At 41.8% G+C, this 27,354-nt stretch overlaps 1 protein-coding gene across 1 annotated transcript in view; it reads right to left on the reverse strand.

Annotated features, from left to right (window-relative positions):
* Positions 1-680: 680 nt before the first annotated feature.
* The window catches only part of HS6ST3 (heparan sulfate 6-O-sulfotransferase 3), a 650,727-nt gene continuing 624,053 nt past the window's right edge, over positions 681-27,354 (reverse strand). The window contains exon 4 of the mRNA XM_029938443.1: positions 681-7,736. Within this exon, the coding sequence (XP_029794303.1) occupies positions 7,028-7,736 (709 nt within the window). The 3' untranslated portion in view covers positions 681-7,027. The remainder of the gene's footprint in view (positions 7,737-27,354) is intronic.

Genomic DNA, 27,354 nt, shown 5'->3' on the forward strand with positions numbered 1-27,354 from the left:
AGAATAAAAAGAAAATGATAAAATGCACCATTCAGGGGGTTTTCTTTATGAAGGGATTTTTCTCTACTAGAAGTTAATTTTATCCTTTCTTTGCTTGTGTTATAGGAACTAGTTATTTATTAAAAAATCCATGTGGACAAATCATACACTTTGAAATTGTAGAGAAACCCACATCAGCTGCCATCATTGTTGTATTTCTCTTCCTCCATTTTATCTCCGTTTCCCCTTTCCTCTATCCCTCTTTCTCTTCCTTTTCTCTTTTCAGTTCCAAACTCGTTAGCTTCAGTTCCTGTTTTTGTCTCTCACCACTCTTTGTCAAACCTTTCCCTCATCCTTCCTCCCTGGGCTGCTTTTCCAGGGCTCACACTGAATTTCAATGGGGCCAGGTGGGCAAAGAACAGGAGGGCCACCGAAAATGACGGTTCTAGAAGCTTATGTGTTTGAGAGCCTGCGAAATCCTCCCTGGCCTCAGAGATTTTAAATTGTTTCAATCTATATTTTCTTTGTCTTTTATGCTTCTAAAGCTTCACATCCAATAGCCACATTTGTATCCAAAGCATGGATTCTTTAGAGTTTGACAAAGCTGATCCCATGCATTCAATTTCCATAAATCCCTTAACGTGTTTGACCAACTTTTCTCATTTTGCAAAAATGTCTAACAAAATCACAGGGGAAAACAATTGTTCTTGACATCACAACAGTTTAATATGTTAACTTATTCATTAAATTGTGCTTCACATCAACGGAGATCCTCAGTTCTACAAACTATCATGTTTTAAATAGCAATAAGGGTTGATAATGTCACAATACAATCTCCTAGTACCCGAGTTCATACATATTATTGCACAGAAACAAAAGGAAATATCTCTTAGGTGAAATAATTTACTATCTATTGGACAACTATCTTTACATCTAAAATGGGGCACCAGATAAAGTCTAGATTTTTCTTTCCAACATTTTTTCATCTCTGATACATTAAATGAAAAATAATGCAAACAAAACCCAGAAAGCACCTCTGGGAGACAAAATGGAAAAAAAAAAAAGAAATAAAAGATGGCCACAAATTACAAACAAAAGAAATGGTGGGTTGGTGGAGGGCAACTGTAACAATAACTAGATCACACAAACTCTGCTCCCGTCGAACGTGGTTTTCCCTGGCAAGAACTGAGGTTGTTCAGCACTGACATCTGGACCTTTGATGAGTTCCCACAGTGAAGCAGAGAACGTACTGCGCAGAGGCTCCATTTAATGCGTCAAAGGATGACAGGTGCACCTTTTCCGTAGACAGCTTAGACACAGGCTTCAGAAACATCTGTGCTTTGGCATTCTCAGATCCGGAGTTTTGTTAGGTTACTTCGAGTTCTTGCTTGGAAGTTCCAGGGCTTTTGTCTTGCAGATGTTGCTGGTGTTCATAGCAAGGCCAGTCCTCTGGAAAACTCAGTACTTCCGCAAGGTAGGTTGGTTTTGTCAATGCGTGGTGTGGATGGGTCCATGTACGTTCCATCCGTGAGGCTACAAAACAACACAGGTCTCGGAACTCGCCCACTTGTTCAGAAGGGATAATTCAAAGTATTAGGGAATTAGTCTAGATGTGTCCAGGTGAATGTGGTAGGAGAACAGCAGGGTTATGTCCTGTGGAGGATGGAGGAGGGGGATAAGGAAGGTGCCTTGGAGAAGGAACTTCTCTCTGCATACTCCCCAAGTTCCCCAGAGGCAATGCAACTGGGTGGAGTCATCAGACTCAGCCGTGATACCTGGCTGCGGGACTTTCAGCTGGAGTTCTGATGACCAGTGGAGGCTCAATAATGATGGGAAAGGAAAGCCTTGGAGACACAGCTGTGAAGATATTGGGGTATACTCTGCCCAAGTCCAGCCCAGCTTTCCCTTTGATCCAATCCTTCTAACTCATTCACCCTTCAGTCCTGTCAATGCTCTGGTCCTGTTTCATGAGCCTCATGTCCTTGTCATCTCTTCTAAATGGCCCAAAGAATTATAGTCCACATGTTTTCAGCCGCCCTTGTTCTTGAGGACAGAAACTGTCTGCCATTTTTCTATTTTTCAGTATTTCCTGGCACATATGTAATTCCCATTCTTTTCACCTATGAAAGATGGCTTCCCTTTCAGGAGCCATCTCCTCCTGTATAGTTACTTCTACTCTTCCGAACCCCCACCCCTGCATGATCCCATTATAGAGGACTTTCTTCTCAGCTAGAGGTCATGGTTAGAGACGAAGACGATCAACTCTGTGTGAAGATGTTAGCCTACGACAGCTTAAAGCATTTCCTCTCTTGGGCAAATGTGCAAGGGGACTTACTTAACACTAAATATAACCTTTCAGAATAAAAGCAATAAGTTGCTGATAAAATCCCAGAGACCTGGGGAAGAATAGAGAGGAAGGAAGATTTTTTTGAGCAGGGGTTCTATTGATCATCCCTCACACCTAACTATTCAGGTTGTTACTGATTCTAGATATTTCTAACACCGAGCTTCCCTAAGGAGTTGTGAGCATATTCCCCCAGCCTTCATCTTGAGTCGGGTTTGGGATTGGCTGGTGTGAACAGCCAGCATGAGGTGTTTGAACGTCTGTGCTTCTCAGTCTCCCCTGAAACACTGCCCATCTCTTGGACATTTCACAGCTAATAAGATGATTCCTCTTTGGAGGCAGGGGTTGTGAGCCAACTCTACCAGTTTCCTTGGCATCTTGTAAGTCAGTAGTTCTATACGAAGACAAAGAAATATATAAATCAATAAAGACTTAGATTTCATATTCTTGCAATTCCCAATCCTGATACGGATGCTGAACAGCATAAAGTAGTAGCAAAGGCTATGAAGTCAAGACTGGGGCTCTAAGCAACTTTCTTGTTAATAAACCAGAATTGAGAAATCTTTTAACCTGTCTGAATCCCCACGTGAAACTAGCAGATGGGATAATGAATAGAGGTCCTCTGTAGCTAACATACAAGAAAGTAGTGGAGATCAATGGGATACTGAATGTTCAAATGTTTGGAAAGTATTAAATGCTATACAAAGTTATGAATTTTAATCTTATCCTTTGCAAAAATATGATGGAATAGAGAACTCTGAAAAGCACTCGAAATATTTTTCAATTCCCCTTTGTGGCAAAGACTGATAGTTTTATCAGTATTAATTTTCACATCGCCTCTTTAATAATAGAATCCCCTGTTTGTCAAGGCACATGGCAAACAATTATGAAGACATTTCCTGGCCTCCTTTGTGTTTATTTGTAGCTAATGGCTAGGTTCTAGCCCATGAGATGTGAGTGAAAGTGATATTTGCAACTTCCTTCCACGTCCTCTCTGCTGTCTGGAATACAAACGAGATGGCAGGAGGTGCAACAGTCACCTTGCATCATGAGATGGAAGGCATGGGTTAGTATGAAAGAGCAACAGAAAGGGGGCCTGGGCTTCTGTAACTCACCGGAGCTGTCCAACCATTTTGTCTTTTAAATGAGAGGACAATGGCTCTGATCTCATTGAAGTCATTATTGAGTTTCTCTGTTAAAGTGACCAAATGGGAATTCTATCCTATGGATTTAATTTTTTTTTTAAATGATCTATGCTCATCTCCTTGCCAGGTCTACCCCTGGTAGACTTTCTTCCCTACATAAATACTGTCTTACTCAGACTTGAACAAGTCCTCATATTTCAAACCCTTGATTAAACAATGACAAAGTTACCTCCTTTAGATGATAAGAAACATGGTCTTTTAACTCTTTAATAGCATACATGATATCCTTAACCGTTGCCCACCACTGATTGCTAATGTTATTAGTTATTAGGAGTATCCAAACAATTCTCAGGGCAGGTTTTCTCTGGCTACCAAGAGTAGGCTGCCAAAAAAATGCAAAAGAGACAGAAGAGATAGTATATACCTTAGTCCTTGATGATAATTTAAATACACATACACATAAACATGCACACAATGGACACCCCATCCCAATCTGGGGCTCTCTTTACCAAGAGAAGGGAAGGAATGTCTACCTGGGTGTTGTAGGAGTCAATAGGATGTGGAAGCCCCTGGGGAATTTTCTCCCCCTCCTCTTGGGCTTTTAACACCAATGTACCTGGTATTGATTTGGTTTTGGATCTTAAAGCTTCTGACTCCCCTACGGAGCCCAAGACCCAGATGTCTTCTGTTGGCATCCCTTCTCTGAGCTTCTCTCAGCATGTAGGTGTGCAGTCAATTTTTGGAGAACAAACTGTGTCCTTACCTCTTCATTTCTATCAACACAGGACCCCAGGGATATGACAAGCGTGCTGCTTTCGAATGAAATGATATGAGGGAGGAAGCCCGTGTCGGTCTTTTTAATTTGCTCAGCACTGGCCTCGGGCCAACACAGAGAGATGGCTTCTCCTCTGAACATCCTGATATCTGGTCTCAAGTGGAGCACCATACATCACGCCTTCAGCGGCAAAGAGCCTTTTGATATAAATCCCGAGATGCCTAAGGAACAGTGTGAAGTTAGCAGAGGCAGCCTCCAAGTCTCAGCTATGCATGAATTCCCTGCCAAAAATTTAAAGTGAGTTTAAAAGAAACAATCCGAATGCTCTCTAACTTGTTTTGATTTTCCACGTGACAAAATACTGGATTGTTACTGTGTGTGTGTGGGCGCACGCGTGCGCATGTGCGCACCTGTGCATCACAGCTGCAAGCAGAAAGATTAATTTGCAGCCCTGCCATTCTAGGCAGGACATTAGATCCTAACATCGAAATGTGAAGATGGAGAGAGAGCTGCTCATTAATTGTAGCTGCAATCTTCTTCACTCTCTACCTCAGGAACAAGGGAAGGGAAATGTTATGATTTTGTGAGTCTAATTTCTACCAACTAACAAGAAATATTTACTTGGTCCCTTGAACTTATACATGTCTCAAAAAGTATGATGGCCTAAAAAGTCATAAATCTCTCAGCTTGTTGGCAGTTCAGGGATGTGGAAAGGTCGGGCTCACCCAAGGCAGTGTGGCTCTGGGTCACGGCGAGCTCGGGGCTGGCACAGTTGTGCTACACACGGGGGTTAGAGACAAATCCTTCTGGGCCTTTAATAGCTGGCTTCTTGCATGACTGGCAGGAGGCTTTTATCTCCCATGGAAAACATGATGAAGTAAAAAGCACTTGCACTTTGCAGCCCGTCAGATCTAGCATTCAGCTCATGAGGAAGCCAGTTATTGTCTGTGGGTTTCATTTTTCCCATCTACGTAATTGGGCTTAATAATATCTACCTTGTTGTGAATAGATTTAAAGTGTGAAAACAGTCTCCGACTGTAACAGACACAAGGGAGGCCTCCAATAATACTCCCCTCACGTGGCAGATAAAGCCAAAGGTAGGGAGAGAATGACCAAAGCTCCTTCCCCAAATCTCTCTTTGAGGGAGACACTGGGCTCCTTGCTGTGCAGACAGGCACACCATGAATGCTTGTGGGCTGATCGACTCTCAACCCCAGAGAGAGTATTCTGGAGGCTGAGATGTGGCTTACGTAAAGCTGGCTTAACCATCAAACACGTTAGATATCAATGAAATAGGCTTTTCAATCTGATTTAGGGGTTTCACTCATTTTGCCTTGAGCTCCTTGAAAGGATTGATCAGATCAGTGTTGTGAAACTCTTGACCCACTCTGATCCTGCTCCTGAATGCCAGGCAAGGGCTTTCTATTCCCTTATCCACACCTCTCCCCTTATTATTCGACAAATGTTGTGTTACTGTAGTTGTGATTGGGAAAAATTGCAAATAAGAAGCAATTGGCAATGCAGCCCATCTTCAGGTCCTGTTTCACACACTCCAGCCCGAGCCGCCAGCCATGGCTACAGTCAAATAATTGGAAAAGATCATGTGGGGAGAAGAAAGTTACCAAGCTGGAGACAGTCCAGGTATTGGGAGGTAGAGTCTGTCTAAACTGCTGGGACAACTGACCCGTTGAGTTCTGTGTCTCCCAACAAATCGGTTATCATTTATTTAGTGACCCTGAAGATCTTTTGCATCTGGGTTAGCTAAGCCCTTAATCTTTGGGCCAGATTCTTTTTAAACATCTTTGCCTCTGAGCTAGCAGGATTTCAAACTTGGCAGTACCATATCAAAGAATCTGATCGCTCCTAAGAGTTAAAACGGAAATACTCCTGAAAAAAACTAAAGTTCTATAGCCTGTTTGGAAATGTAGACATACAGTTTTCTTCCTGCTTCCCCCCACCTTAATTTATTAGTCAATTCTTTTTGAGTGAAAATAAACTCGGAAAAGTGTGATCTCCTTAGGCATTCATTAATAAGCGCGTTTTCTCTTACATGTCCCTACCAATGTTCATTTCTAGGGGGCCTGTCCTGAGACATGCCTGTCCTGATTCCACTGGCTATTCCCAAAAAGACAGAGGCAGCATGGCTCCGAGCTGAGATGCAGGGCTTTGCAGGGTGTGAGTCTCTAGTGATGGTCAGTCGTAGGGTGATTTTGTTTAAAAACAGCTGCAACAACAAAACAGGGCTACTTATGCTTTAAACCCCATTCACACAGGGTTCAAGATGAGAGCCAACAGCTAAGTGACGGTTGGCGTAAAGCCTCATCTAAGGGCAAAAAGGGACTTCTTCTTTTCTCTTTCTCTCTAGACAGACCAATATTTCCATTACAGAGGCCATGTGAAACAGAGCAGTTTCAGCAGAACATCCAAGCCATAATTTGGCTTTTCATGTGTGCCTCTGTGGGTTCCCATGGTGCTGCAAAGGATACTTTCAAGACCTGTTTCTTTCTGGTGCTTTTCTCCTTGACCTTCTAAGGACATCTAAGTTGGATGCATTCCTACCCTACTTAATATCATGGATTGAAAAATGTTAGGGGAAAAAAAGAAGAATAAGACAGATCATCTCCAGCTGGGTGAGGATGAAGACAAAAAAGCAGGTGTCCAAACCAAGCCACATACAGCCAGATGTCCTCCAAACGGCCCATCCTTCTCTAAGGTAACTGATGCCACCGAAGGTCAGTGCGCCTGCTCATCCTTTCCCTTCCTGAGGTAGGAGAGCACAGGGGGTCACCATCTCACCACCTGGCTGTTGTAGTCCTCGGTGACCGCCCCTTCTGTGTTCCCATCCTCTTTGGGCCACCGGTGGCCCCTATGCTCCCGCTGCAGCCTGCGCCCCTCCCGCCTCTTTTGCCGGTCCCTCTGGTGCTCTAGCTGCTTGGTGTGGTGGTAGCGCTGCTGGAAGAGATCCTTCGCGTACTCGTAAAGCTGCATATCCAGGAAGTTGAGCTCCTCAATGCGCTGGCGGGCACCCTCGTTGATGTCCACGTTGGAAGCCCGCGTGATGTTGAACTGTGTGAACGGGGAGATAAACTTGAGGTTGAATGTCCTCTCAAAGAGAAACTGAGTCTTCCTCTGGAATTCCGTGAGCCCAAAGAAGGCCATGTTCTTCAGGTTGTTTTTCGCGCTCTGCAACAGGATGGTGTTTCTCTCGCTCTCATTCATGAAAGTCAAGTTGTAGCAGCCCACCAGGCTCAGGTCGGCCAGCATGCGCACCTGGCGGTTGTTGGCCAGGTTGTAGGTGCAGTCCATGAACTCCCGCAAGCTGACCCCAGACCAGTCGTCCCCGGGGTAGCAGGTAGGCAGCTCATCGGGGGTGGGGCTTCTCCCATCACACATGTGGAGGGAGGTTTTCCATGTGGCCCCTCTCTGGACGTGCTTCCACTCGCTCAGGTAACGCGACACAGGATCCCGCAACATGGTGATGTAATAGAAATTCCTGGAAGAAATCAGAGGGAAGAATGTCAGTCATTGACAACCACAGCTCTGGGATTCTGAACCTCCCTTGTGTTTATATCAGCACTGAGTCAACTGGCTCGTCTGCCAAATGTTCATGCAAGAGCGGCTGCCTGGATTTGCACCTCTCAGGCCAATGTTCCCATATGTGCCTATTTCCATAAACATGCAGGGACCAGTTTTCAATACCATTTGTTGGGTATTTCCTCCCTGCTCCAGTGTGGGGAGGGATGCAGTGGGGGGAATACGTCATTCATTCATTAAGCCATTTCTTCACTGATAAATTACTACCAGAAATAACAATACCTTACATTAAGAAAGCACACCAAGGGTTTTTAAAGTTATTCCCCAACCAATGTTTTATTTGATCCTTACAACAAACCTTTGTAGCAGATGTAGGACTATTTGATAGGGAAATGTGTAAGGAGGCAAAGTGATTTATCCAAGGTTGTGGGACTAAAAAGGGCAAAGCCAGGAGCCTAGGCTCCTTAGTCTTGCCTGTTTATGCTGCTATTCTGAATTGCAAGCTAGGTGGGGTTGGGGGACGATGTGTTGTATGGAGACTGATATTTACTGAACACCTACTGTGCACTCAGAGCTGTGACAGGTGCTTTATAATACTAGTCCAGATAATCCTCAGCACAATTTCATAAAGGGTTCTTTATCATAACATTTTTTTTAATTTAAAGCCGAGATGAGAGAGACCCAGAAAGGTGACAGCCCAAGATTTTAGAACAAATTAATACTTGAACTGCAATCGAGTCCAAGCCTATTGATTATAACACTTCTGTGATTTCCTGTGTACTATATTGATATTATAAAAACAAAAATAGAATTAATATTTATTAAATGCCTATTAAAAATTTTTTTAATGTTTATTTATTTTTGAGGGAGAAATAGAGCATGAGCAGGGGAGGAGCAAAGAGAGAGGGAGTCGCAGAATCTGAGGCAAGATACAGGCTCTAAGTTGTCACCACAGAGTCCAATGTGAGGCTCGAACGCACGAACTGTGAGATCATGACCTGAACCAAAGTTGGATGTTCAACTGCCTGAGCTACCCAGGCCCCTTCAATGCCTGTTAGTTGTCAGGAACTGTGGTTATTATAAGCACAAGTCTTCAATACTGAAGAAATATATCTTTTGAATAATTAGCTTCAGAATGATCCAGTAAAGATCAGGGTGCTTCTGGCTTAAAGGGGCAAGAGAAATGTAAAGAGGCAAGAAGAGAGGTAGAAAAGTAGACAGGTAAAGACACAAAAGAAAGCATTATAGGAAAGTAACTATTGATTAAAGCGAGGAAAACCCTTCTTATACTTTGAGCAGCCTCCCAGTGGAATGGGCTGCCCACACACTCCTGGGACCAGGAGTGACACTCAGAATGCCCCTGAGCAGACAGATGGTCCTGGAGAGCTCAGAAAGGAAAACTGGGCTTCCCTTGGCAAAGCTAACCAGATTTTTAAAAATTAATATCCAGTAAAAGCAATGACAAACGTAAGGGCTTTGATGGTGCAGTGCTTTTGATGCTGCTTTTAAAAAGGAGTCAATGGGGTGACTGGGTGGCTCAGTTGGTTAAGCATCGGGCTTCAGCTCAGGTCATGATCTAGTGGTTCATGAGTTTGAGCCCTGGGTCGGGCTGTGTGCTGACAGCTCAGAGCCTGGAGCCTGCTTCGGATTCTGTGTCTCCCTTTTTCTCTGCCCCTCCCCTGCTTGTGCTCTGTCTCACTCTCAAAAATAAATAAATAAACATTAAAATAAATAAATAAATAGGAATAGGTGAACTATAATATTTAAAGCTATACTTTACTATATTCAGTTACTTTGAATGTCTAGCCAGACAGTTTTGAAATGTGCTAATGAAACTCTGCTATCTTAAGGAATGCTAGCTTCTCCTTAAATTAGAAAGAGAAATTTACTGACACTACCACAGACAGGCCAGACTAAGCCCTTGCTGTTGCCAATCACCATTTTATGTTACTCCATTGTCTTCTGCTGTGACAGAATGACAATTCCATCAGTGGGAGAAAATTTCCTGAAAGGTTAGTAGGTAGTGCAGAAAGCAACCTGATATGGCTTCTGGGCTCCGCAAGGAAATGTTGATGGCAAAGTTTTGTTCAGAGTGGGTATTACTATGGCTGAATGCTATATGACATGTCATTATTTAATCCTGCTTTGGTCCTATCTTGGGACTTGTTTATGTCTCCATTTTACAAACAGAGACTGATTTATATTTCATAAGACAATTGCATAATAAATATAGAAACCCAATAATGATTATAATGATGTAACTCATTAAGGATGCCAAACACATCAAGACGGAAGAATCTAAATCAGACAGATCTTTGCATTGGGTCAAAGAAGACCACAAATGGAAAATTTATAATTTTCCTATTAATTAGGCAAAACAAAACACACACACACACACACACACACACACACACACACACAGATGTAAGGGAAAAGCATGATGACCATCAGTTAATACATTTCAATCTCTTTCATGTGTCTCAGAGTTAGAAACAATCCAGATTTTTAAAATTATAATAAGAGCTGGGGGATTTTATGGCCAGGAATTACAATGGTTTGTAACATAAAGGTTTAACTGGAACCTGCTCCTGAAATTTTAGTGGCTTTTGTCTTGCTGGGGAAAATTGGCCATAGAATTCCTGGAGCCCTCATTCCATTGGAAATTTACATGGTCTGAAACTGGCTTGGCTTAAAATGGTATTGGTTTCAAATTTAACTTTATTTATTTTAACACCACAGTTAACAATGACTACCCAAATTGTAGGATGACGTTTACATGAGTAAAATAAGTCCCAAATGCCTGCAGGTTCTACCAGCAAAATAGGTAAGAGATCAATTTGTAAATAAAGCTCTGACATCAAGAGACAAAAATGTACTAGTAGGGACATTTACATTGATGGAGTACAAAGTCCCATCTTATGGTTCTGGAAAGGAGTGGTCCCTTAGCATTTAAGTATACTTTAGTCAGACATATTCTCATGGATGTTCTATTTGTTTAAATCCTGCCAAAGGAGTCCAAATAGAAATTTAGAAAAATAGTAAAAATAAAACAAGGGGTTTAAGAGCACTCAATTACTGGTGAAAGACAAAACACTTAAAATGATCAATTAAAGCCTTTTTTCTCATCTCTATTTTCCTCTTTTCATTTTCTTCTCTCCTTTCAGACAGAAAACTGTAAAGATGACTGCTGAAAGGATGTCTATGTCCAGGCCACATACCCACGTTTGCTGCGTACAAGCTTTGCTCAGGTTTTATGAATCTCATGCTCACTCCAAAACAACGTGAACTAGGGGCACCTGGGTGGCTCAGTCAGTTAAGCGTCTGGCTTCGGCTCAGGTCATGATCTCACGGTTCGTGGGTTTGAGCCCCGCGTTGGGCTCTGGGCTGACAGCTAGCTCAGAGCCTGGTGCCTGCTTCAGATTCTGTATCTCCCTCTCTCTCTGACCCTTCCTTGTTCCCACTCTCTGTCTCTCAAAAATAAATAAAGAACATTAAAAAAAACAAAACAAAACAACGCGAACTCACTTTCTTCTGTTCTCCAGACTCCCAATTCAGTTGCTAGAGAGAAGTCTTAGAGGGTGCCACACTACTGAAATTCCCAAGTTTCCTCTGTTGGCCTTACTTGTTCAACAGCACAATGGAAGGTAAAGCAAAGAACAGAGAAAGGCTAGCTGCATGTGTTCATACACCATCCTTGTGCTGATGACCTCAACTCCCCTCAGATTTTGGAAACACAAATAAGTAAACTACTATTCTCCTCCCTCATCTATCATTCATTCATTTGGTAATTCTGCCAATCTGCCAATGTTAATCGAGCCCTTGTATTTGTTAAGCACGGTGGGAATGGGGTGGGTAGGAGGCTTCAGGACTCAGAGATTACCAACACGTCACCCTCAAGGGGATCTCCAGCATCCGGTGATTTTTGTTGCAGCGAAAGAATTGCTATGTACCCTGGTGAGGGAATGTTCTACCAATCTCCTGGGACCAGAGCAATCTCGGAGACAGATGACTTTGTTTGTCAGTGACAGCGTTCTGTCAGTAGGTCGTCCGTTTGCCACCTACTTCATCGAGAGTTTGGGTGAATTCATTTAAGAATGTCTGTAAAGCAATTGCAGCCCTTTAGAATTGTCATTCTTGGGCCCCAAGGTAATGATGGCAAATACGCGGTGTGCTCAGGAAGATTAGGGAACAAGTCACCTTGGTTAGTTCAAGGATGATTTTAACTGATAATGATCATATGGGCCCTGGTGGCTGACTCAAGTTCAGAGCCACAGAACACACACTTTTCCATGGCTGTCTTAGAGCCCCTTGCATGCCCTGCTTTGCTGTGAGGTTATCATATCAAGCAATTCTAAATTCAGCACAGAGGCAGGATTGCCTTCCTTCAGTCATTGCCTTGTCTTCTGCTCATTTGCAAACTGCGGCCTGGTCTCTTGTGGCCCAACTCAAGCCTTTTCTGACCCAACTTCACCTTGCTTGATTTTTCCAGCCTTGGTGTTTACTGCATTACCCACTGCACTTTCAACCTGCATATGACCATCTTGGTCACTTCTATGCCTTAATCTTTTGATAAGCGGACTCAGGCCTCATGTCCCACAAACCTCATACAAAGTCCTGCTCACAGCAGATGTTCATTATGTGATGCTACATAAAAGAGATGATCATCATATGAGATTAAATGTATTTTAATAAGTAAGGTTAATATTATCTTTGATAAATACACCACTATCTTCTTTCCTAAAACAAATCTGATATTATTTTTGATTGTTTAAAATGTGTGAAAAGAGTAAAGAGATATATGAATGTATCTATCATTTGATTGGGATGGTCCATGTGCAGAGAGAGGCAATCAACACAGACTTTGGGTAAAAAGTAGAGTGTTTCAAACAACAGGTAATTAGTAGCAATGAGGTGGCTTTTGAAAAATGTTAAGCTTGGGGGCCCTGGGTGGCACAGTCAGTTAAGCATCTGACTTCAGCTCAGGTCATGATCTCACAGTCCATGGGTTTGAGCCCCATGTCGGGCTCTGTGCTGACAGCCCAGAGCCTGGAGCCTGCTTCAGATTCTGTGTCTCCCTCTCTCTCGGCCCCTCCCCTGCTCACTCTCTGTCCCTATCTTTCAAAATAAAGACATAAAAATAATAAAAAAATAAAAATGTTAAGCTTACCAGTTTTCTTCTCTATTGCTTCAAAACCTGTATTTTGCCAAGCAGTTTATTGTATAATTGCTCATTTCTTTAATTAGCAAGCCATTTAATTAACACATGCTTATCGAGGGTTTGTTATGTGTAAGGATCTGCTCTAGCAAATGAGGAGAACATAAAAAAAGAATAAAATGCCCTCAAGTATTGCGTGTGTAAGGGTGGTAGATTAGAAAAGGCATTGTGTAGCAAGTTACGGAGGTAAGGAGTGAACAGGCAATATTTAAGAGAATCATTACGAATGTACAGGGAGCAGAGTGGTCTAATTAGACAAGGAAGTTCATGTTGTGCATCTCACAAAAGGCTTGTTTAGTATCTGAATGAGTGGATGCTAGAATAGGATGCTGAGGCCAAGGAGTCATGGGCTCTGAATACAACTGTCCATTCCTCAAATGAGAAGAGTGTTGATTTAAAAAGGCTCATTTAGCAATGGTGTTCAGTGTAGACAGTAGGCAGAGTCAGGAGAGACATTTTGTAGCTGTGGTTAAGGGCCAGCAGGGAAGAGCCCAAAACCGTCGGTGTGGATAAGGAAGAATCAGGGATGGATTCCTATCATGTACATATCTGTCATCCTTCCCTCCCTACTTCCACATTGCCAAGTTTCCTCCAAACTACCTTTTCCTCCTCTGTGTATTCTTCTGCCTTTTAACCTCATCCTTTCCTTCCAAGTCCTAAATGAAAGAAGGTAGAGCCAGTTGCCCATCAGAATGGTGGAATGAGAGTCAACGTCTCTGGAATTACCCTGCATGTGCTGATTAGAAAATAGTCAGTTTTATGAGGCTATCACTTGCCTAGCCATTGAAAACACATCCAGAGAACCTGCAAAATGCTCTGTTCACAAGGGAGAGCTAATATATGTATTCCTTCCACCATTAGATTAACCCTTGTAAAATCAAAGAACAAACTTAGGAGCTCCATGGCCCACAGTTCTCTGTATTCAGAAAAAACCAGCTCAAGTAGAAACTCCTCCAGCCAGTCCTCTGTGATGTCCTCCGAGGAAGGTATTTCTACTCCTCTGAAACCTGTGCCACTCATGTTTTATCTTCATTCCAGTGACCAGTGACTGTCCCATCCCTTGAACAGGTGTCATGCCTTACTCAGCTTGTATCGCTTGGAGCATATGATGCACAACCTTATACAACACGGATGTTCAGTTGTTCAGTGTTTGAGGAATGAATAAATATTTTATCAGCTACTGTCCCAGGGATTCTTATAGTGACATCTCCAGGAAACTGAATTTGGTGCCTGGACCAACAAAAGTTGCCCAGGCCCACAGTCTCTCTTAGCCTAGACCTTGTGAAATGTATGGGAAACAACTCCACCTCCTCTGGGCCCTAGAAACTTTTCAGTGAGTTTCCCCTACTGAACCAAGGTTTGTCAAAGCTCAGCATCTCACAAAGAACCTTGTGAGCAGTTGGAAGGTGGACTTGGGGGTCATCTGACAGAGATCTTTGGTCCTCCCACAGAGTAGTACAGATATCTAGCAGTACACATCTTAAACATAAGCTGATGTGAGCATTTTCGAATAGTGAAATGTAGCTCCCCCTCTGCCCTGCTGTACTGTGTGCGGGAGTCATTTTCCAAACGCTCTGAGTGGAATTAATTTCTTGACTCTCTGTAGAGCTGCACACTCATTATGGGCTCCCCATTCTTCATTATCTCAGTAGAGTATTATCTGCGTTATACTGTATCTGATAGGCGGAATGGTGGCAGTTAGAGCTTGGCAATCAGACTGCCCTTTGACTCAGTGATGAAAAGGCCTTTTATTCGAGCCTTGAAAACAAATTAAGGAATTTAAGAATGATGTTCTAAGCAAATGAGAAATTGGGAACTATGATTGTTAAGTACGGTAATAAAGAACTTTCGGAGGTTGACAATGGTGTGTGTCAGAGCGATTGGTTCCAAGGATGTCCGGTATTGTGATGAGAAAATGGAGACATGCACACGTGGCAATCTTCCTTCACACAGAAGCCACGCTCCCCCCACCAGGCTGCTGCTGCTCCTCTCTCCCGGTGACTTCCAACGCAGCCAGACCCTTCTGGCTCAGGCATTTTTTTTAAATGTACTACCCAGAGACCTTGACTCTTTTCAGTTGGCAAGACAGAGAGAGAGGAGTGCCTGCAGCCCACCTCTCAGGAGGAGAGACATTTCCATCACTTTTCTTGCCAGTGTACCTGATAACTTTAGAGGGAGAATACTTTTAGATGTAGCTTGTTTGGCTTTTTTTTTTTTTTACATCAGTGAGTCCCCCCTTTCCCCCAGTTAGAAGTGCAATACATTGGGACGCCTGGGTGGCTCAGTTGGTTAAGCGTCTGACTTCAGCTCAAGTCATGATCTCACAGTTCATAGATTCAAGCCCTGCATCAGGCTCTGTGCTGGCAGTTCAGACCATGGAGACTGCTTCAGATTCTGTATCTCCCTCTCTGCCCTTCCCTCGCTGTGTTCTCTTTCTCAATAATGAACAAAAATAAAAAATGAAATGCAATACATTGATTTTCATGTCACTATAGAAAATATGAGCAATGCAGAAGAACAAAAAGAAAAATATTAAAATTATGTATATAAGCATTTCACTCAGATATAACCACAGATAAATATATATATTTCTTTCCTTCCAGATTGAAGATCATAAATGAGAATGATATATTTAACATGTATCTTTAGGTCAAAACTGCAGAATGAACACTTTTTCTATTTTATTTAATATTTTTCTATAAGAGTGTAATATTCCAATTACAGAGGTACCATAATTTATGTGACTCATCTCCCGGTTTTGGACAATTAGGCCAATCTGTTTGGAGGAGGATACTGCAAACAATAATCTGGTGAATATCTTAAGCCATAAATATTGATGTAGGGAATGAATTGCCAGGAGTAGAATTTTGAATCAAGACAATCGCCCCCCATTTTGCTGTCAAAATGCCAAAATATAGCTGACCATTGCCAGCATTGGGGAGAACAGAGCACTTCCATGAGGTCTGACATCAGGGGGTGCTGGGGGACAAGGCCTCCTGGGAGCCAAGAGGGGGCTATGGAATGGGCTCCTGGCTCTGCTCTCTCTAGGCTGGACCAGAACATTCACCAAAGATGGATATTCAAGGACTGCTGGGGTGGGGTTTGTGACAGGTGGTGTGGAAACGAAACGTTCTTCCAAAAAGATTCATTTACTTTGCACTTGATGAGCAGCTGGACTATTAAATCTATCAAATCAAAGACTAGACATTTGTGGAATCCAATCCCACTCATCAGGACTGCAGGTATATTAAAGCTGACGTCTGGGGTGGAAAGACGGAGTTCCTCACTCGATTACATTGGGGCCAGTCCTCCAAGAAACAGCCTCTTCTAATGTTTGTTTTTTTTTTTTGAGAGAGAGAGAGAGAGAGAGAGAGAGATAGCATGAGCAGGGGAGGATCAGAGAGAGAGGGAGACACAGAATCCGAAGCAGGTTCCAGGCTCTGAGCTGTCAGCACAGAGCCCGACGTTAGGCTCAAACCCACAACTGTGAGATCATGACCTGAGCCGAAGCTGGACGCTTAACCGACTGAGCCACCCAGGCGCCCCAGAAACAGCCTCTTGAGAGGCAGCATATCTGCAGGGTTTAGATGTCACCTAGCCTTAATTATTTAGAAGCCACAACGCAGTACTAAAACAACCACACAAAAGCGTGAAATAAGAGGCTTCCGGACCACACTGGTCATTTCTCAGTGACCACCTTCCAACCTCCCCAGAGGAAGAGGTAGTATTATCAATAGGATACAATTTTAAGTCCTGTCCCCTTGCTACTTTATATTGACACGAACCACAGACTCACTAAAATGCCATCATTTTTGGGCGGTTGTCTAATTTGCTTTCACTTTCCCCCAAGTGGCTGCCGCAGGAATACATTTCAGGGCATGCATGATGCAGGGGCTTGTGTTTTATTTATTTATTTATTTTTTTTTTTTGTTATCTTGCTGAGTACAGTTCCTTCCAGTACAGTTCCAAATGTGCCAGGGAGGCTCCTGCTCTCATGCATTATTCACATACTTCCGTGCTTGCTTGGTTCAGCAGCGCCCTGCTCTGCGCTGCCTGGCTGGGATTTGGGCCGGAGGACGTCTCGGGGCGCTCTGCTCTGCAGAGCTGTGGTTTCTGCGTGTGGGCATCCACCTGCAGCCGGAGCCGCCCCAGACTGAGATAAGGCCCAATTCCGTATCCCTTGCAGCTCTAATCCCAGCCGGGCAGAGCGGAACACCAGATAGTACACTCAGATTGCGTTATCAGGCAGTGCGTGTTCTGCTGCGCTCTCTTCTTAGCTAATTTCCCAGACGTCGCTTTTAGCGAAAGTGAGAATTACCCAGGGTGGAAGCAACGAGGTGTTTCCATTGCAATTGTTCTTGCTCTAGCCAATTTGGAGAGGAAAAGAAGTAAATCGGGATATTTAAGAGCAAGGCACGTGTTTCAATATTTAGGTTTGTATCTGACAGCTTGGATACACATTTTCCTAAAATATCATAAGAACTTAAGAAAAAATCATCTCTGTCCAGATTCTGCTGTGCTCTTCCATAACAGATTCTTCTGAGTTAGGATTTTCCTAGATTCTGCTATTAGGACCTGGCAATCATTTTAAGATATTTAACAAAATACCTGAGAGGCCCCCGCTTGATTCCATCCCTTGCCAGGTTTCAAAGAAAGGGTGATGCGGAGATCATCCCTTGGCCAATGATTAAGGAGCAAGCTAACTTAAAATATGCAGTTTCATGTGAAACAAATATTGATAGTAATAATAATGGCTAACACTTATTGAGCACCATCAATGTCCAAGTAGAGTTATAAGTGCTGTATTTGCATTCACCAATTTAGCCATCAAAATAACCCTTTGAGTAACATAGGCTTTTAGATGATGTCCATAATTTCACCAAGCTCTCACAAAGAGAGTTCTGAAGGTCTTCTCTCCTCTTCTAGGGGTCAGGCTGTTTTAGAGATGCAGTTTATGACTCAATGCTGCAAAGGCCAGGCTTTGTTTAACTCAAAGCTCTAGAAGACCATGAGCATTTCAGGGGAAGGGGTTGGCGTGTACCTGTGGGGTGGGCAGCAGGAAATGAGGGTGAGGCAGCACACTCTAGGGTCGGGGCAGGGGGTTCATCTCAACTCTGGAGCACATGGGACCAGAGGATCCTCTAGACAGTCACGGCTTAGAAGTTCAGAAACAGTTATCCTGAACTCAGCATGCGTACAAAACTGCATAACAAATTTGTCCTCGAGCTGCAGAGCCTTGTGGGAAAGACTGCAGTTGCATTCGTTTTTAAACACTCCTGAGGCATCTAGAAGCCAGAAGACCGTGGTAATCTCAGGACAATAATGGATGCTTGGAAATAGCGACACAAGAGAATTCCAATGAGGCAAAGCTCATGCAATGCCATAATTCTCTTCCTGGCTTTAACGTAAGTCTTTTATGAACACAATGCTACAAAATCTCAGAAATATGTTCAAAGGAGGCTGGCAGCTTTGGAAGTTGGCTTTTATTTCAGAAGAGAAGATTCAAGAAAATACAAGTCATTTGGACATAGCATGGGCGTGTAATTTCAAGCGTTTTGGAAACATCACTGAAGGTGCAGTGGAAAGTAAATGGGTTTCAAGTCAGAAAGATCTGGACTTCAATTTTGGATCTGCCTTCCCTTTGATGTGACCTGGTTAGATCTGAGGGCCTTGGTTTCCTCAAGTATAAAGCCAAGGTGTATACATGCTTATTTCATAGAGTTGAGGGATTAAAGTAATGATCACAAAGCGCCCAGGAGTAGCTGAGGCACCACAGCCCCTTAAACGTAAGTGCACACCTTCCCCTTTGACAGTTTTCCTTCTTCTATGATTATCAGAACCTCAGGAACTACCAAATAATGGCAAGTTTTCAATATTAAACAAGCTCAGGGCACCTGGGTGGTTCAATCGGTTAGGCATCTGACTTGGGCTCAGATCACGATCTCATCGTTTGTGAGTTTGAACCCCACATCGGGCTCTGTGGTGATGGCTCAGACCTGGAACCTGCTTCAGATTCTGTCTCCTACTCTCTGGGCCCCTTCCCTGCTCATGCTCATGCTGTCTCTCTCTTTCTCTCAAAAATAAATAAACATAATATTTAAATATGAAGCTGTGGTAATAATAAAAAAGAAAGAGAATGTTTTTCCATTTGTATAACATGCTTACACTTTCCTCATCCATTATATCATTTTATCCTCAGTAAAAATTTACATCCTAGCCGAATTTTCCAGGTGAGGAATTGGACGGTCACAGATAGGAAAGGACAGTCCCGAGGTCAAACAACTCAAGGGACTTCTCTTTTGATCCGTCTTCAGCCACCATACTCATTTATTTGTTTATTTAAATATATTTTTTGCTTATGTATTTCATGCTAAACACTGTACTAAGTTCTTGGCATATAATGGTACACAAGACATGGCCTGACCTGAAGGAGCTGGCCATGTAGTCATCTTTGATGATCCTACGCTGTTGTGTTTTGTTCCAACATAGTTGACTTAGAAAAAAAACATGGAATTTACACATTATTCTACAGTTTTGGAGGTTTCACTGATGTGTTTATTAGCTCATTTTCTCTTTGAAATCCATTGAAAACAACACCCAGAAGAAATAGGCAGAAATGCCAGGATATAGATATACCTTTAGATAATATTTAAAGTTGTAAAAAAAATCCAGTCTGAAATAATAAAACTTTTCTTTCTAAATAAGCAGTGGGGTGGACTTTAGTCTGGGGGCACCCAGTGTCTGGTGATCTCTCTTTCTGTGATGCCAGTGGCCATGGGTGATCATTTATTACAGGATTGCAAAATGGCAAAATTCTATTATTTCTGCTTCGTTTGTTAGCTACAATGCTTCTATAAGGAGAAACTTCCTCTTATCAACTATTTTCCCCCCCAAGGTACAGTTGATATAGGTAGGAAAGGTAGATGAATGTGTGAATCATGTTATCCATTGGTTTTTAAAATAATAGATTACTTTCCTAGAATCTTCCAGAGGGGCTTTTTTTTTTAAGTTGTTTGTTATTTTTCTATCATTGATAGGTTGTAAATCAAAATAAATAAATATTAAAAAAATTTTTTAAAGGGGTGCCTGGGTGGTTCAGTTGGTTAAGTGTCCAACTTCAGCTCAGGTCATGATCTCACGGTTTGTGGGTTGCAGCCTGCTTCGGATGCAGTGTCTCCCTCTTTCTCTGCCCCTCCCCCTCTCTCACGCTTTCTCAAAAATAAACATTAAAAACAATAGGTTGTAAATCTAAACATATTTAGTGTGTTTCAGACATTGCAGACATTATACTTATTGATGTTCAAATTACGTACTTTTTGGCCAGGAGGATCTTACTCAAGCTGGATCCTGAGCCCTTTGATATGGTCCTGTACATCCCTAGAAGCCTTTTATTCTTAAAGGATCTTGAACATTTCAAAAGTTCCATATTAACAAAGACCAAGGAAGATGAAGTTAGAGCAGGAAACGGGCCACCATTCCTGAGGAACAAAGTGATTGCTGCCCCGCCTCTCCCCCTGCCCAGCTCGACCCCCTCAGTCCCTACCAGGCCTCATGACCATCTCCTGTTGCTAATTACCCCTGAGCATTGAAGGGGAAACAGACCAGATGCCATCTTTAACTCTCATATGTTCTATCTGGGCCTACACATCAGGGGTTTCCGATTTCGTTTTTCCTTGTCTTCTTCTTGAGTGCATGTGCGTGACATTTTCCAATGTGCTCGGAACAACAGGCAGGATGAGTGATTCATTTGTGACTAGATGCCAATGTCACTCTACACACTAATCTAGGAGAAACAAAATTATGCTACAAGTAGCACAGAGCCCCTAATGAAGTTCTCTCCAAAATTCAGTTATTCCCAGTAGCACCTTGAGTTCCTTCCAGAAGCCCAGCCTACCACGTGGACACTGGGGGGGGCCCTCCAGCTGCGGTGAGCTCTGAAGGGGTGCTGTAATTCTGCCTAATTAATAAAGCAATGACAGGAATTTAGAAAAAGATATATGCATGAGAATTTAAACCTCTCAGGAAAAAATCAATTCGTTCTGTCTAAACTTTGCCTTGGGTGTTCCGTTTATCAATTCAAGTGTGGAGCCCAGTGACCTTAAATTGCAAATATTTTTCTTCAGGCATGATTGAAGCATCAGGGAGGTAATAGCTTTCAATGTGCATTTCTCAGAGATTTTAAAACACTCAGATGAGGACACTTATTTCCCCCGCTTTGCTCTGTTGTATGTAAATCAGAGAAAATAATCTTTAAAGTGGTCAAAATAAATGTAGCTCAGGGCTGCTAGAGTTAGCTTTACCTTTGTGCAGTCAATACTTGGATTAAAAATGAGAAGCAGCAAGCCTCAAGAAGCAGAATTCTACAACTGTAGAATGTCCTTGCTTGCGAACTTCCCTACACATACCCCGTCTGCATTTATTATTTCTCCTGGTGATAAGAATCTGAGTTTAATAATCAGGATAAAAGGAGGCATCTGTCTGTTAAAAATGGACACCGCTCCCATCTCCGAGCCTTCCATTGAAGTGATGTGAAATATGCTGATGTTAATCTAAAATGAAAAACAATTCAAAGCCAAATGCAAACAAACAAGTGTAACTGAAAAGAGAGAAGAAAAAAATCTACCAAAAAATCCCAGCTAAATGTGGATTGTCAGTGTTCAGTTTTGTTAGAGCCACAAGGGGGCTCCCAAATCTTTCCAAACACTAGGTCAATGCTGAGAACTGTTTTTCTAGTAATTAATTTCCACAAATCAATATTACCTATTAACGTCCACTACAGAGACAAGCTACGGACTTCTGACACTTTATGCTCAAGTTAAAGAGAGAATTTCCTATAAAAATTCTAGGGGCCTGTAGCCATTGTAAGTCAAAACCAGAATGAGTTGCACCTGTGATTTCCTGTGTCTGCTCTAGCATAAAAAATCCCAGCACCGCACATTTCATCAAAGGTTAAAACTGAATTTGAAGCCCGTGTATATAATGGAATACGTTGACCTCTGATGCATTTTTAAAGGCTGTCTGCTTCCTTCCTCCACATCATGCACCCCCAAAAGAGCCAAGGAGGCTGGTACACAAAAGTTAAGACATAGTGACCCTTTCCTGGGGCTGGGGGAAGTTGCTAGAGCCATTAGTTCTGGAGGTTTTCAGCTCATGCTGAGTTTTATGGTGTCTTCCTATTTGCAGCCTCCATCACAAAAGACACTTGCAAGGAAAGAGGGTATTTTCATTCTCTGTTAAGCCTGAAGATGGAGGTAGGGCCTGTTGAGGTACACGGGCAGAAAAGGAGGTTTCACAGCTAAGGTCAGCCTGGAAACTCCACCTTCTCCAAAGCTCTTGCAGAAAAGAATACCCCTTTCGCCCCTACCTCAGGCAAAACATGGGAACAGAACAGACATGCCCCCCAAACATTCTACCAGATTCATTAAAATATCAAATTCATCTTTGTACAAATTCCGAAAGCCCCTCTGAGATTTGATATGAAATGGCTTCTGATAATGGCCTTTTCTCTAATGGAAATAGTCTCAGTGAAGGATAAAGATTGGCAACAATTTTACCGCCATAGGGCAGTAGTATTTCCATGGCATCTGGGGGATGTGGCCCGTCTCCTTCTAGACAGCTTCTCTCTTAGAACTGGCGATGCCAGGAGGACTGAGGAAGGAGGGGGACACCAGCTCGGACAGCTCAGTGGTCCCCAGTTAGGACAGGACATTCATTTACTTCTGAAAGTAAGAATTACCACAGAGGGGCACATGGTTGGCTCAGTCAGTTGAGTGGCTGGCTCAGGTCATGATCTTACAGTTCGTGGGTTGGAGCCCTGCATTGGGCTCTGTGCTGACAGTGTGCAGCCTGCTTGGGATTCTCTCTCCCTCAATCTCTCTCTCTGTCTCTTCCCCTCCCCTGCTCATGCTTTCTCTCTCTCAAAAATAAAAAAAATAAACTTAAAAGAGAGAATTATCATAGAGTAAGTAAATCTCGGTGTCGGAAGGCCAGTGTTCTGCCTTTAACTCGGGCACCTAAGAGATGTGAGATGGAAAAACAAAGTTCTCTGTCATGAAATCCCACACTGCTTGGCATATGCCTCAAATGGATATGGAACTGAACCTTGCTGTAAACTGCGTAAATGTTTATCTAGGACTTTTTAGAGTTAGTACTTCCCCAAGTGTTTTTTAAACTGAAGTATAACTGGTGGACAATACAGTTGACCCATCCTTGGCACAGTTGAAAATCTGTATATAATTTTTGACTCCCCCAAAACTTTACTAGTAGTTTACTGTTGACTGGAAGCCCTACCGATAACACGAACAGGTGATTAACACATATTCTGTATTCATATATATTATATACTGTATTCTTATCATAAAGTCAGCTGGAGAAAAAAATGTCATTAAGAAAATTATAAGGAAGGGAGAATACATTTAATGGTACTGTTCATACATTTATTTTTACTTTTTAAATTTATTTCTTAAGGATTTTTTTAATGTTTGCTTATTTTTGAGAGAGAGCAGAAGAGAGAGAAGAGAGATAGAGATAGAGAGGGAGATAGTGAGTCAGGGGGTGGCAGAGAGAAAGGGAGACAATGAATCACAAGCAGGCTTCATGCTGCCAGCCAGAGACCAAAATGGGGCTCAAACGCACAAGTCATGAGATCATGACCTGAGCCTAAAACAAGGGTCAGATGTTTAACCAAACGAGCCACGCAGGCACCCCCATACACTTATTTTTAAAAACCCACCTGTAAGTGGGCTTATGCACTTCAAACCCATGTTGTTCAAGGATGAACCGTATTATATTAATTTCAGATGTACAACATAGTCATTCAATATATATATACATATATATATAATGAAATGTTCAATATGATAAGTATAGCTACTGTTTGTCACCATACAAAGTTATCACAATATTATTGGCTATATTCTACATGCTTTTCACCCCATGACATATTTATTTTATAGCTAGAAACTTGTACTTCTTCATCTCCACCTATTTCATCCATCCCCACTGGTTTGTTCTCTGTATTTATGACTTTTGTTGTTGTGTTGTTGTTATTGTTATTTTGGTCTGTTCTTCTTTAAAACATATATTTCATATGTAAGTGAAATCATACAGTAGTTGTCTTTCTGTGACTTATTTCATTGGCATTATACCCTCTAGTTTCATCCATGTTGTCACAAATGGCAAAATCTCATCCTTGTTATGGCTGAATAATATTTCCTTATGATATTCATAACTCATATCTCACATCTTCTTCATCCATTCATCTAACAATGGCTAGTTGGGCTGCTTCTGTATCTGGCTGTTGTAGATAATGCTGCAGTAAAGATAGGGGTGCATATATCTTTTCGAGTTAGTGTTTTCATTTTCTTTGGATAAATACCCAGTAGTGGTATTGATGGATCACAAGGTAGTTTTATTTTTATTTTTTGAGGAAATTCCACACTGTTTTCCATAGTAGTTGCACCAGTTTACATTCCTACCAATAGTGCATGAGGGTTCTTTTTTCTCACCAACATTTATAATTTCTTGTCTTTTTAAAAAATTAAAAAAATATTTTTATTTATTTTGAGAGACAGAGAGAGACAGAGCATGAGAAGGGGAGGGACAGAGAGTGAGAGAGAGAGAGAGGGAGACACAGAATCTGAAGCAGGCTCCAGGTTCTGAGCTATCAGCACAGAGCCTCACATGGGGCTCAAACCCACATACCATGAGATCATGACGTGAGCCAAAGTTGGATGCTCAACTGACTGAGCCATCCAGGTGCACCAATTTCTTGTCTCTTTGGTTCTAGCCATTCTGATAGGTATGAAGTGATCTCTCATTGTGGCTTTTATTTGCATTTCTGTGATTCCTCAAATTTAATTCCCAGTTTGAGTAGCAACAGTCTCTCTTAATTTGCCTAAATCATTTCTTTTTGCAATTTCAAAAAGTGCATCCTAAGAGATTATGTTTTTTTCCCGTTCTAATCCAGATTTCCATCAAATCCTTCTTCTTCACCACTTTGCACATTACTTTTATGCTATCCCACATCTAACCCAGAACACTTTCATTCACGCCACCTCAGAATGTTGACCTTCTCAAGGGACATCTCTTGTTAAAGCAGTGTGGTCATGACCTGGGGTTGAAGTTTAGTCTAAGGCTTAGGTGTACACATGAGGGTCCTCAGCTTGGTCTTTACTTAGAGCCTTACCCCTCCAGAAGGCAGCTAGGACTGAGACAGACCTTGTGAAGGAGGAGGTCAAGCAATAAGGAGGTAGAAACAGATCCTTAACTGATCCCAGAGCATTCCACTTTTAGACAAAGCATATCTAGTCTAATGTAAGTATATATTTCAAAATACATTTTCATCTGTGTACTTAAAATCACTCAAGGTCATAAAGAGATAAAATTCTCTACCTCTAAGCAGCAGGCAAACATTATAGATTGCATGTTTGTGCCCTGTCCCAATTCATATGTTGAAACTATAACCCCAATGAGATGGTATTAGAATGCAGGGCGGTGAGAGGTGATAAGGTTTAGATGGAATCGGGAGAGTGGAGTCCCCACAATGGGATTAGTGCTCTCATAAGAATCAAAAGAGACTGGAGCTTGCCCTCTCTTCCATGTGAGGTTACAACAAGGAGACAGTTGTCCATAAACCGGGAAAAAGGTCCTTACCAGACACCAAATTTGCACTCTGGTCTTCAACTTCCCAGCCTTCAGAACTATGAGAAATAAATTCCTGTTGTTTAAGTCACCTAGTCTATGGTATCTCATTATAATGCCCAAACTGACCAAGAGAGCAAAGGTTGGTGTTTTAGAGAAAATAACAGAAAGCTTTCTCCTCCATCATTCTCCTCTTGTAGAACTTCCATTGCAATATACTTGACCATGCTAAAACCTGCTTTCTAGAGAAATTAAATGACCAAATGATCTGTCATGATGGGCTGGGGTTAGGGCTGAGGTTTTGCAGGATTGGTCTTAATTTAAAATTCACCAGCCCAACTACTCCTCTTCACTAATCAACTCAAAACCCATCACTGATCTACCATTTAGAGGTGTTATGAGTTGAATTATGTCATCCCAAAAGATATTAAAGTCCTAACCTCCAGTACTTGTAAATGTTACCTTATTTGGAAATCAGGTCTTTGTAGAGAACCAGGAGGTCATTAGTGTCTGCAATATGACTAATCCAATATGCCTGGTGTCCTTGGAAAGGGGAGACATTTGGACACAGAGACTATGTGAAAAGGAAGACAATGTGAAAACACAAAAGGAGAAGACAACCATCTACAAAACAAGGAATATCTGAACATACCAGAAGCTAGGAGAAAGACATGGAACAGATTCTCCCTCACACAACTCAGAAGGAATCAACTTTGCCAACACCTTGTTTTAGGATTCTAGACTCCAGAACTGTAAGACAATAAATTTTTGCTATTTTGGCCACACAGTATCTGGTACTTTTGTTATAGCAGCCCTGAGAAACTAATGCAAGAGAGGTATTTATTAGAGAAATAAGAACACAATGGTGGAGAAAGCACAAACTAGCTACCCCGTTAATAACCCTGATTTTCTTTCTATATATGAATGGACCATTAAGGTTTACTCAACATTTGAGGGGAAAAAATGAATAAACAGAATAAATGCCTGTAAGAAAGAGGCAACTTAATCAACAAAATATTTTCCCAAAAAGTTACTGCACCCATTAAATAAGAAAAGGATAGAAGGAAAAAGAACACGAAAGAGTTTTTAGAGATTATTTATATTCATATATATGTTGGACCTGAAAAAAAATCAATAAAAGGAATCAGTGATAGGATTCAGGAAACCTGGCAGATGGGGAGGCGAAAGTGTGAAAAATATGAGAAATTAAGAGACAAGGAAATGGATCCCATAGGACCAATACCTGTCTAGAAAAAATTTCCACTAGATAGTAAAGAAGGAACAAGAACCACAGGAAGAAATAATAAAAGTAAAAGTAGAGTATCTCCCAAGCTTAAAAAAAAACATGAATTTTCAAATTGAAAAGTCCTGTGGGATGTAATGAAATTTTAGAGCCCCCAAGATAAAGAGAAATTCCCCAAAGCTTCCAGAGAAAGAGATCTAAAGAGCTCTAAGATAAAATAAAAATTAAATTGCTAATAGTTTTCTTATCAGAATTCTGAATGCTAGAAACATTGGATAAGTGACTTCAAAATTATGAGGGATATTGATTTTAAAAATTGAATTTTCTACCTAGTCAAACTATCAATTAACTGTGGAATAAAAATACTGATAAGCTCAGAATATCTACTATATTAAAACTAATATAAAACTATATTCTAGAAAATATCCCAACATGAGTAAAAAGAAATCCATGAAAAGAGGTGGAATCTAAGACATT

This window comes from Suricata suricatta, chromosome 4 (assembly GCF_006229205.1).
Source record: "Suricata suricatta isolate VVHF042 chromosome 4, meerkat_22Aug2017_6uvM2_HiC, whole genome shotgun sequence".
Taxonomy (NCBI): Eukaryota; Metazoa; Chordata; class Mammalia; order Carnivora; family Herpestidae; genus Suricata; species Suricata suricatta.